Raw genomic sequence first — 12,746 nt, 5'->3', positions numbered from 1 at the left:
ATCTCTTGAACCCGGGAGGCGGAGGCTGCAGTGAGCTGGGATCGTGCCACAGCACTCCAGCCTGAGCAGCAGAGCAAGACTGTCTCAAAAACAAAAACAAAAACAAAAAAGTGTACTGCTAACAACTGATCCTGATAGCACAAGCAACAGCAACAGCAATCAACAGAGTTTCTTCAAAAGGCTATTTCTTTCCACAGTAATACCCACAGTTATATAAGAAAATAACAACAAAAATATTTTATACTCGCTATTCAAAGACTATTCAGTTAATCTGGTCAGTCTTAGCCAATCTTTGGCTAAAGATTTTAGAGGTTTTCTTCCAGTATATGTTATCCTCCTCAGAGGCCAGTTTCTCCAATAAATGAAACAATAATTAATTTCCTTCTAAGTGTCCTCAGAATTTGGCCAATAATCTTGGCAATAATTCTTGAGCACCTCTCTTCTTCACTTTTGGCCCTTTTGGGAGCCAAAAGGAGGTAACTAAGAAACTTCAAGGACTTAAAAGTCTACTAAGGCCGGATGCAGTGGCTCACGCCTGTAATCTCAGCACTTTGGGAGGCTGAGGCGGGCAGATCGCTTGAGGTCAGGCGTTTGAGACCAGCCTGACCAACATGGTGAAACCCTGTCTCTACCAAAAGTACAAAAATTAGCTGGGCATTGCCGTGCACACCTGTAATCTCAGCTACTCAAGAGGCTGAGGTGAAAGAATCATCTGAGCCCAGGAAGTGGAGGTTGCAGTGAGCCAAGATTGCGCCACTGCACTTGAGTCTGGGCGATAGAGTGAGACTCTGTCTCAAAAAATAAATAAATTTTAAAAAGTCGACTAAATTTCACTAAACTACTGACCTAGTAAACAACAGACATCAGGTATCAGAAAGTAGAAAGTCAGTAACTTGCCCCAAGGTGTGCCAGGTTGCTAGGTTTTACCACTCCATGACAACTCCTACAACTTTCACCTCTCACTGCATAACTTCAAATCGTAGCCTTCCACATCTATTTTTCTTTCTTTTTTTTTTTTTTTTTTTTTTTTTTGAGACGGAGTCTCACTCTATCGCCCAGGCTGGAGTGCAGTGACACAATCTCGGCTCGCCGCAACCTCCACCTCCCAGGTTCAAGAGATTCTCCTGCCTCAGCCTCCCAAGTAACTGAGACTACAGGCGTGTGCCACCATGCCCGGCTAATTTTGATATTTTCAGTAGAGACAGGGTTTCCCCATGTTGACCAGGCTGGTCTAGAACTCCCGACCTCAGGTGATCGACCCGCCTCGGCCTCCCAAAGTGCTGGGATTACAGGCATGAGCCACTGTGCCTGGCCGGCCTTCCACATCTATACAGTGGAATTCTAGGTCGCTAAAAATTCTCAGCTGTAGTAAATGCAAAAAGCTAATTAGACAGAAGTATGAACAATACACTTCCACTATATTAATTATGTGAATATTTTACATGTACATATGAAAAGGATAAACAGACACATACATCTGTACATGTAGTAAGTCATCCTGGAATGACAAAGAGAGCTGCAGGTTGGGGTTAGAAGAACAACGATCTTTTATGGGACATATTTTTGTACTCCACTATACATGTTTACCATTTACCTGCATGAAATTATTTTAAGTAAAGCCAACATCTGAAAAATGAATATAAGCTATACATTTGTTAGTAGGAAGCTATTGAAGAAGTTAAGCTCCCTTTGCTGCATACAAGCTTCAGGACTCTCCACAGTCAGTCTGTCTTTTTCTCTCTCCCCAACACTCCCACACTCCATCTTTCTGTCTCTATATTTATGTAATTTAATGCTGCTGGCATTTCAATTTCCCTCTTGCTCACATCCTAACCCAGTTCAGAAGTTATCAGTTCCCACTCGGGAGGTCTGGTAGCAAATCCCATGAATGACAGCAACCTGTGGCTCCTGCCCCACAGAGATGAGCTGGTTAGCAGAGAACCTATTGTCCGCTGGGCATGGTGGCTCACGCCTGTAACCCCAGAACTTTGGGAGGCTGAGGCGGGCGGATCACCTGAGGTCAGGAGTTCGAGACCAGCCTGACCAACATGGAGGAAACCCCGTCTCTACTAAAACTACAAAATTAGCCAGGTGGCACATGCCTGTAATCCCAGCTACTTGAAAGGCTGAGGCAGGAGAATCATTTGAACCTGGGAGGCAGAGGTTGCGGTGAGCCAAAATTGCACCATTGCCCTCCAGCCTGAGCAACAGGAGCAAAACTCCGTCTCAAAAAAAAAAAAAAAGAGAGAGAGAGAGTGAGCCCATCGTCCTCAGAAGGTAAAGGCTCCCCCGGAGCCATACTTGCCCACCTGTGCCTGAGCAAATGAGCACAGCACACCGTAGGCTTCCACATTCCCCTTCCCTATGAGTGCTAGTTCAAGGCTGTAGAATGACTCCGAGGTCTGTCAACTCCACAGGTGAGGAAGGGACTCTGGTAAAATCTTCCTTGACCCTGAACCCTCTATCTTGCCCCACTGCTGCTTCCTTTTGTAACTTTCCCTATCACCACTCTGAAACACCCTTGTGAGAGTCGTTCTGAACTCTGCACAGCCTGAAGTCCTTCTCTAAAGCTTTACTATCTTAGGGTTTATAATCAAACCGTGATGTCATGCCACATCCAGCACTGACACTGATCCATCACTGGCCTTTCCCTGTATTTCTTCCTGTGAAGACCCATGGCTGCTGACTTCTGTGCCAACATAGAATGGCAGGGACTTTTTCCCCTAATATTGTTGCTAACTGTCCACCAGCCCTAAATTGCTCTGAGGATTAGACCACAGCCTCTAAACAATCATAAGTGTCCATTTTTCAAGGAAACATGACAACTGGTCCCAGTCAAGTAGAATGGGAAATCCATGGGTTTTGGAACCAGACAGGGCTGGAATAAATCCTAGTTCAGCCAGCTCCATTCTGTGGCAGCCTCCTTACCATTTACTAAGCCTTGGTTTTCCTATCTATAAATGAGGATAATTCCTACCTCCTGAGACATTTGTGAAAATCAAATGAGTTACTCCCCTACGGAAAACCCGGCACTGGGATTTGCCGTCTTTACTCATGTGACACATCCCATTTCTCATCTCAGCCCCACGACTAAATCCACCAGATTAGCCGTGACCCTGTATCATTTAGTCACTAAACCTTGGACACATCTTAAAATCTTAAAGCGTAAAGATCATATTTCTGATATACTCCTTCCTTTCTATGAAAAGCAAAGTTTTGGCTGGGCACGGCAGCTCACGCCTGTAATCCCAGCACTTTGGTAGGCTGAGGTGGGTGGATCACTTAAGGTCAGGAGTTCAAGGCCAGCCTGGCCAACATGGTAAAACTCCATTTCTACTAAAAAATACAAAAATTAGTCGGGTGTGGTGGCAGGCGCCTGTAGTCCTAGCTACTCAGGAGGCTGAGACAGGAGAATCATTTGAACCGAGGAGGTGGAGGTTGCAGTGAGCCAAGATCACACCACTGCACTCCAGCCTGGCAACAGAGCGAGACTCCATCTCAAAAAGAAAAGAAAAGAAAAGAAAACTATTATAAGGACATACTATTGAGCAGCCAATCCAAGCAGAGAAAAAAGAGTATCTTGACCTCTGTTAATTACATAGTCAATAACTTCAGTAAAATACACAGAGACAGACACAGACACACCTTCCTGCTTTCTTTGGTGCGTAACTTCTTTTTTAACTTCTTTTCTGCTTAACTTCCTTTTTAATAATGGCTAAGATTCATAAGATCTTTAAGACCCTCAGGAACCCTTTCCCTCATTTTTGACAAGAGGAAAAAAATGGCCCAGAGAGCTTAAGTAACTTCTCCAAAGTTGCACAGCTAGTTAATGATATACGGTTGTGTGACTTTAGTACACAGTGGTTAAGCCCAGCAAACTGAGTAATTCATGAAAGCTTAGTCAGGGTGATTATCACACTGCTAGGCTGTATTTCATGGAGCTTAGAACACTTTAAAGACATTTAAAGATATTCTGTGAATTATAGTATGTGTAATTGCCAGGAACAATAAGATTCCACAGGTCTTTATTTGGTGGATGTCTTATAGCTCCCACATTCTAGACCAGTGCCATCAAATTAGACTTTCTAAGAGACAGAAATGCATTATCCAATATGGTAGCCCTGAGTTGTATGTGGCTATCGAGCACACAAAATGTGGCTAGTGTAATGAAGAAACTGAATGTTTTCATTTATTTCATTGTAATGAATTTAAATTTAAATAGCTACATGTGGCTGGGGGCTTCCATACTGGAACAGACCCCTGTACTTTACTCCAGACCCCTGTAATTTAGAGACCTAGTGCAGTAAGCACATTGAGTATTGAGCTTTGGAGACAGATAAACTCTTTCAGATACTTTCTAATTCAGTAAACTTGGCCAATCCCGTAACTGCCTATGTCTCAGGTTTCACATATGTAAAAAAGAACACAGTCCTCCTTAGCACCCAGAGGAGAGAGTTCAAGCCAATGTGGCCTGCCTTCCTGTGATACTTCCCAGTGCTCATTCAAATCTGACACTAGGATTGGGCCTTTCTAGACACTTTCCCCAAATGGATGCAGTGGAGAAGTGGGCTTCTAGTTCTAGGAAACAAGGACATTTAGTTCCCACAAGGATGACTGGAAAATGAAGGGGTGGACTGAGATGAAATCTGAACAAACTCACCTCTGACATCATTCCCTGTCCAGATTCAGTCTTGACTAATAATCAACAGGAAAGAGTTGAACCTGCATTTCTAGAATTCATGGCCCCTGCCTTTGTGATGCAGGCAAAAACAGACCTTCAGAGGGAGAATCCTTTACAAAATCCTCTAAGCTCTAAACACTGGATGTAGCTCAGGGGAGTCCTGTTTCTGTGGCTGCAGCCCTTCTTCCTCCCTCATGCCCCGTCTCCATGTGAACCCCAGCGCCCCCAGATTACCTGAAGCTGCAGTGGTGGGGACACTGGCTGGTGGTGGCTGAGAGGGGCCACTGCTCTCAGTCATGAGGCACGGGTTGCTGCCGTTGTTCTCTCTTTTGACAAGGAGCTCGGCTGCACTGGGCAGTGGGATGGGGTGGCTGATGCCCAGTTCCTCCTCCTGGGCCTGCTGCCTTCTCAGGGCCACCTGAAAGCACACGACAACGAGTCATCCTCCAGCACTCCAGAATCAGCTTTGCCAAAGCACAGAAGCCCCACCCATCCCAGACACCACGATTCACTAGCTCTGGAGGTGAGGACTGAAAATCTCCCATTTCTTCTTAAACCCACCCAGGTAACTATGATGTGCAAAGCTTAGAAACAGTTTTGAGCCAGACAGTAGGTGCTCAAAAAATGCTTGTTGCCAGACATGGTGGCACATGCCTGGAATCCCAGCTACTCAGGAGCCTGAGGCAGGGGAACCACTTAAGCCCAGGAGTTTGAGGCTGCCGTGGGCTATGATCCGGCCACTGCACTCCAGCCTAGGAGACAGAGTAAGACCCCGTCTCTTAACAAACAAACAGAAAAGCTTGTTAAACAAATCATTGTGTAGAAAATGGTTGGTTAGGGAGGATCAGGAAAAAACTGTAGTCAGCCAAGTGAAGGAGTACGATCTGAAGAGCAGAGTAGGTCAGGAGCAGTGACAGATTAGGAAGGAAAATGGGATCACTCCTTCATTCCACAAACTTGTAAAAGGCCACTATACTAAAAACAGGGACCAGTAAGAGTAGATTGGATCCTACATTACTTACAGTTTAACAAATGAAACAGGGCCAAGAATGGTGGTTAACATCTGTAATCCCAGCACTTTTGGAGGCAGAGGTGGGCCAATCACCGGAGGTCAGGAGTTCGAGATTGGCCTGGCCAACATGGTGAAACCCCATCCTCACTAAAAAAAATACAGGCCGGGCGCGGTGGCTCAAGCCTGTAATCCCAGCACTTTGGGAGGTCAAGACGGGCGGATCACGAGGTCAGGAGATCGAGACCAGCCTGGCTAACACGGTGAAACCCCGTCTCTACTAAAAAATACAAAAAACTAGCCGGGCGAGGTGGCGGGCGCCTGTAGTCCCAGCTACTCGGGAGGCTGAGGCAGGAGAATGGCGTAAAACCCGGGAGGCGGAGCTTGCAGTGAGCTGAGATCCGGCCACTGCACTCCAGCCTGGGCCACAGAGCCAGACTCAGACTCCCTCTCAAAAAAAAAAAAAAAAAAAAAAATACAAAAATTAGGCCGGGCGCGGTGGCTCAAGCCTGTAATCCCAGCACTTTGGGAGGCCGAGACGGGTGGATCACGAGGTCAGGAGATTGAGACCATCCTGGCTAACACGGTGAAACCCCGTCTCTACTAAAAAATACAAAAAACTAGCCGGGTGAGTTGGCGGACGCCTGTAGTCCCAGCTACTTGGGAGGCTGAGGCAGGAGAATGGCGTAAACCCGGGAGGCGGAGCTTGCAGTGAGCTGAGATCCGGCCACTGCACTCCAGCCCGGGCGACAGAGCGAGATTCCCTCTCAAAAAAAAAAAAAATACAAAAATTAGCCGGGCATGTTGGCCCACCTGTAGTCCCAGCTACTTGGGAGGCTGAGGCAGAAGAATCGCTTAAACCCAGGAGGCAGAGGTTGCAGTGAGCCGAGATCACAACACTGCACTCCAGCCTAGGCAACAAAGCAATACTACGTCTCCAAAAAAAAATTTTTTTAAAGTCGAAACAGGAGGCAAGCAAACATGCCACTACAACACAAGGCAAACTGTGACAAACACCACAAGAGTGGTACACAGAAGAAAGTACCTTTCACTCCTACAGAAGAAAGAGAGAGAAATGTCTTTAACATGTTAAAATCAGCCAGCAGTAGTATTTGGACAGAGCATTGAAGAATAGGACGAGGAGGACTTGGACAGGCAAGGATGAAGGGGCAGAACATACTGGAAGAATATGGAACAGGGTGGACAGGAAAGGCAGGGGCTGCTTAGGAAAGCCTGGAGAGCCCTGTTTCCTGGGGTGGAGGGAGCATGTGGGAGAAGCAGTGGAGAAAGGGACTGGAATCTGGCATTGAAGTCCCTGAAGGCAGAAGAGGCAGAAGGCAGGGAGGAAGGGTGAAGACAGGTGTGTGATATTCCAGACAGACGAAAGGAGAGAGTCAGAACTGGAGACTGGAAAGGACCTGACATATTCTTCATGGTCCCTCTTCAATTTATCTTCTTTTAAATAACATTGTTAAAGATTGAAAACAGGTCAGGTGGGGTGGCTCACACCTGTAATCCTATCACTTCGGGAGGCCAAGGCAGGGGTAACACCTGAGGTCAGCAGCTTGAGACCAGCCTGACCAATATGGTGAAACCCCGTCTACTAAAAATACAAAAATTAGCCAGGCGAGGTAGCATGCGCGGGTAATCCCAGCTACTCAGGAGGTGTAAAGGAGAATTACTTGAATCCAGGAGGCGGAGGTTGCAGTGAGCCGAAATCAAGCCACTGCACTCCAGCCTGGGCGATGGAGCAAGACTCCTCAAAATAAATAAATAAATAAATAAGATTAAAAAAACAGGTTTAAAGAAAATTAACTGTATTTTTGCTTACTGCATATAATAAAGACTTTCTGTTGAAACTGACTAAGGCATGGTGCTCATGAAATGACAGTGAAGCACTCCTACCGCAGAGCTGCCCAAATATAAGCCAAAGGTAAAATCAAAACGTTAGATTACAAAACTCAACTACGGGCTGGCCGGGCGCAGTGGCTCACACCTGTAATCCCAGCACTGTGGGAGGCCGAGGCGGGTGGTCACCTGAGGTCAGGAGTTTGAGACCAGCCTGGCCAATATGGTGAAATCCCATCTCCACTAAAAATACAAAAAGTAGCCGGGTGTGGTGGCCTGCGCCTGTAGTCCCAGCTACTGGAGAGGCTGAGGCAGAAGAATCACTTGAACCCGGGAGGCGGAGGTTGCAGTGAGCCAAGATCATGTTACTGCACTCCAGCCTGGGGAACAGAGCGAGACTCCCGTCTGAAAAAAAAAAAGAAAGGAAGAAAAAACAACTACAATTTATATGTTGCTTTAGGAAAACTGTAGTCCAAACATAGAAAGCTGATTATAATTGGGAAGTAATTTTTCCTCATGGCCAAAAATAGTCTTCGACTTAGAAAAATTAACCTTAAATAATTAATGACTTAAGATTAAATAATTAAGCTTGAATTTCCTATTATTAACCAAGAGGCTTAGAAAGAGAACATCAATGAATCTGACCAGAAAGAAGTTTTAAACCCCTGCAAACCTCTGAAGTATGTCAGTGCATACTCACATCCTTCCTTACACAAACCCGATGCATATGCAAAATGCTCAGGTATCTCGCTAAGGACCTTCTCTCAATGTTTCTTAGGAAATATATAAAAAGGAAAGGGGATAACAATTGATTAAAAATGCAACTATACGATTATTTTAGAATCATATATAAGATCAATTTCAAACTGTTTAAAAATGACTAAAAAGTAGTTGTTTTACGGATTTTTAAGGATTCATCTGGCACAGTACACACATTCTGGTGTAGGAAAAAATACTGAAGTTTCCCATTCTAAGTGACCTTGAGTTGCTTTTGTTTTTAACGGTGTAAGCAGCCTCCTCAACTAATAAAGGTTATTCAAAATTAATTTCTCTACTAGAATATTTTTACTACATTTTGAGAAATCCCCCAAGCATGTTCTCCACACAAAACATTTAAGCCAAAGACTAAATGTTTAGAGTATTTTTCTACCCAGTGTAATTTAGAAGTCCATTAATTTTTTTCAGTAAACTCATTGTGACGCATTTTATTGCCACACCCAGTGTATTCTTTTCATCCACTGTAGATTAAGCTTAAAATACCTATTAAGAAATTAAGCAAAACAATATATATTTTCATGATTGCACTAGCCATCTGTGAAGTCAAAACACGTTTAGTACAAAACACATTTGTAAAAATCTAAAGTATTACATAAAAGCATATAACCTTCGGGCATTTGTTTTCAATGGAGGATATTTACATGTTCCTAATCAAAAGTAGCACATCGTTAGCAAACATTTCTTTGTTATCTTTTCATTTTAAATAACCTGGCTTAAAAAGATGAAACAACTGTTAACTGGAAATAACGTAGATTACTGCCTTCTAAAAATCCTTTTAGAATACTAACGACATTAACTTTCCGTTAAAATGTTAAATTACTAGCCGACTTACGAACCTTTAAAAAAACAAAACCACAGACGGACAAAAATCTCAAACTCTAGCGCGCTTTTTTCCACCTGCGCATATTTTTTTAAATTCGTAAGCGTACTTTAAAACATATTCAAAGAATTTGCACTTTAATCTTCGGTCGAGAATGCAAATTTTAAAACGCTAATAAAATTTCCAGAGTTCTCAAAATGGCTGAGGCGCTCAGCCTCCATCCACGCGGGACAAAGATAAAAAGTGCGCCAGGCGCTCAGGAAACACCACGCAACGCGCGTCCAGTGCAGCGACTTTTCCAGAAAGACAAATAAGGCTTTCCGACAGGTTACCCTGGTAAGCAGCAGCCCGGCCGAGTCTCCCTTTCCCCCTAACGGAACGGCCAGCACTGGCGCCCTCCAAGATCCTTTCTTAAATGTGCAACTCAGCAAAGAGGCAGAGTCAGGGATTCTGGGGGCGCTCGATGAAATCGAACCCCGAAACCCTCAGCTCCCAAGGCACGGTCGGAGATCTTGGGACCCTGAAGCGGAGAGAATTCCGCAATACTCTACTGGGAGAGCGGGGCTAGAGATCCCGGGGATTCCCTTGGTGTCGAACCCTCCCCACTACCCTCACCTCGGAGGACCGGAGCGAAGATCCTGAAGACTCCTCTAGACCAACCAACCCTGCCAACTCTGTTGGAGCGCGGGCTCTGGGATCGCGGGGAAGCCCAGAGGGGCGAACCCCGAAATTCCCTGCCCTGAGAGCAGGATCAGGGATCTCAGGGACCCGGGAGGACAGGGAACCCCCATGACTCTCTTCAGCGGCGCGAGTTAGAGATCCCATGGACTCCCGTACAGGTTAACCCCCCAACTCCGCTGAAAGGCAGGGTCAGAGATCATGGGGAACCCCGAGCCGAGCGAAGCCCGCAACTCTGCCCGGCGGGCGGGATCAGAGACACGTCCCTGGCCCTCCCAGACTGGCGTTGTAGCGTGGCCGGGAGCCCAGGACCCCAAGCGCAGCGGCCGTCGGCAAGTACTGCGGCGTCTTTCCACAACCCAGGACCCACATGGCCACGGCCATGGTGGGGGGACTTCATTCAAAACACTCGGGCCCCGCCGGGAGCGGTGGCCCACGCCTGTAATCCCAGCACTTTGGGAGCCCGAAGCGGGTGGATCACCTGAGGTCAGGAGTTCGAGACCAGTCTGACCAATATGATGAAACCCCCATCTCTACTAAAAACAAAAAAATTAGCCGGGCACGGTGGCGTGCGCCTGTAGTCCCAGCTACTTGGGAGGCTGAGACAGGCCAATTGCTTGAACCCGGGAGGCTGAGGTTGCAGTGCGCCGAGATCGCGCCACTACAGTCCAGCCTGGGGCAACAAAGCGAGACTCCATCTAGAAAAAAAAAAAACTAGGGCTGAACCCCGGCTCCCGGATGCCCGCACCCACCTGCGCGGCCATCACGCGCTGCCTCTCAGCGATCAGGTTGCACTTTTTGCACTGGCAGTCCCGCCACATGCAGAAGCGCTTGTGGCCCTTGAGCGGCGACGCGTAGCCGTGGTTCCTGCAGCGTGCGCACTTGGGCAGCCGTGGGGACTTCTTGCTCCCGGCACCCAGGCCCGACGCCCCGGAGCTGGAGCCGCCTCCGCCGCTGCTACCCCCGGCGCTCGAACCGCCGGCCGCCCCCACTAGCGCCCCAGACGCTTTGCCAAACCCCCCGGCTTTGCCCTGCGGCGGTGCCCCGGGGGCGTGAGGGGCTTCCGACGGTGTAGAGGGCTTGCTGAATGCCTCGTCGTTGGGCATGGTGCCCCTAGGAGAAATGCGAGCACTCTGGCCGCCTCTCTCGCCTGGTGATTGCTGCGAGGTATGAACCCGACGGACAGCGAGGCTCGGGAGGAGGAGGCGCAGGAGACGTGTTCGCTGTAGCCGGAGGTGCAGCTGGAGTGGCGAGGTCTGGACACGCCACGCCCGGAGTGGTGGGGGGTTGTGCCTTTTCTTTTGGCGCGCGCGCGCGCGACTCAGAACTTTTGGATACTTTTCAGAACATTCCCGGGACTGCCTGGGAGGGAGCGTGGCCACGCCCACCGCCCCCCGACTCCAGCCACCGCTCTCCAGCTGCTTGCAAACTTGCACCGGCTGCAAGCATCCAGGGCTTTGCTACAGGGTCCCTGCAAGCCCACCGAGAGGTACAGAGCGGCCTGGGAATCGTGGGCACCCCTCCCCCCGCTCTCGGAGGCGCCAAGACCCCGTTGCCAAAGCACGTTGCACCGAGGAAGCTGGACTCCCCAGGTCAAGAGCAGAGCCATGCTTGCATGCTTGGAGGAGGTGCAAACCACCCTACGGGGTCTTCTAGCTCCCTTTCCCCCAGAGGGGCGCACCAGATTTGATAGAGCCGACTTTGGCAACAGCCAAGTCAGAAAAAAAATGTTTTCTCTCTCTTAAGAGCTATGAGGTGGAAGGCCTCAGAAATGTATAGGGTAAATAAGATTTGGCCTATTTGTACGGCAAATAAGATCCTCAATGTGCAGGGCACAAGAACTTCAAAAATTTCAAAGGTTGGAACTTTCTGTTCTCCGTTTATCCCTTCCTGCACCAGTGTTCATTTGCTCACAAGACTTCTACCTCCTTCGCTCCAGATAACTTTACGATCTACGATCTACTATTCCAGCCCGTGTTCCCGTTCACTTCAGGTGCATATAGCTTCTTGCCTGTGAGGCCGCTTAAACTTACACTCTGCAGGCACGGGAAACTCAAACTTAAAAAGAAACATATATATTAAAAAACTGAGGTGGGGGGTGGTTACACATATGTAGACATTTATCAAAATTCATTCTACACTTCATATCTGTGCATTTTACTGTATGTCATTATACCTCTAAAAAAAAAAAGAAAAAAAGAAAAAAAAAAGAAAGAAACCAACCTGGTTCGATCATCTTACAGCCTGTCCCAGGGTTCTCATCCTGAACTCCCGCCCCAGCCATGCCTGTGTCCTCTCTGCACCTGCACAACAAATGCTCAGCAGCTAAGGCCTGCTGAGCAGTTCTTCCTACTCACCCACGTGCTCCCTAAGGCCAGTCCTTCACCTCAAGTCTGAATCTCTGCAGTAGCTCCCAGCTGGTATCTCCATGTCTTAGTCTTCCGGTATATTCTATACACACAGCAGGGGGCCCCAGCAGTGCTTTGCTATTGTTTTCCATGTTAACGAGTTAAAGACCGGGAGTGGGTCTTAATGCACTTTGAATGCTCCTTCTTTTCCACCAGCACTGGTATTAACCTTCAGGATCCTGGGCCGCCTCCAGACCTAGGGGATTATTTCTCCAAAGAGGCATGGTCACCCTGTTCAGCTTCTCATCAAAATGGTTGTACTGTGGCCACCTCTTTCAGCAGTTTGGTGTTTTCAGTACTGAGTTCTGAAATCCTCGAATCTGACTTTGGAGCTCTAATTCTGAGGCCTCTCTCAAGGGCCCTTTCCCTCAGTCTGAAATTTCTCCATTAGTATTCTCTGTCTGAAAGTTACTTCCAAAAGAAGCTTCTAGCTTTACACAGCACCTCTACCTGTGAAACCAGTGAAACTCTACTCCTGACAGGAGCTAGGATGCAACCATCTATCCCATTCTGGAACCTTATAAA

At 47.5% G+C, this 12,746-nt stretch overlaps 1 protein-coding gene across 2 annotated transcripts in view; it reads right to left on the bottom strand.

The window, feature by feature from the left end:
• Positions 1-11,316, bottom strand: part of DMRT1 (doublesex and mab-3 related transcription factor 1) — a 134,703-nt gene extending 123,387 nt beyond the window's left edge. Inside the window, exons 1-2 of one of the 2 annotated variants that reach the window (XM_007969398.3) lie at positions 10,566-11,316; positions 4,916-5,099 (exon numbers count right to left, since the gene is read on the bottom strand). In XM_007969398.3, the coding sequence (XP_007967589.1) occupies positions 4,916-5,099; positions 10,566-10,919 (538 nt within the window). In that variant the 5' untranslated portion in view covers positions 10,920-11,316. Of the gene's footprint in view, positions 1-4,915; positions 5,100-9,151; positions 9,419-10,565 lie in introns of those variants that run through there. The other variant, XM_073022171.1, reaches the window with a different exon arrangement.
• Between the last annotated feature and the right edge of the window lie 1,430 nt (positions 11,317-12,746).

The sequence above is a fragment of the Chlorocebus sabaeus genome, chromosome 12, assembly GCF_047675955.1.
Source record: "Chlorocebus sabaeus isolate Y175 chromosome 12, mChlSab1.0.hap1, whole genome shotgun sequence".
Taxonomy (NCBI): Eukaryota; Metazoa; Chordata; class Mammalia; order Primates; family Cercopithecidae; genus Chlorocebus; species Chlorocebus sabaeus.
This window is presented reverse-complemented; position numbering and strand designations above follow the sequence as displayed.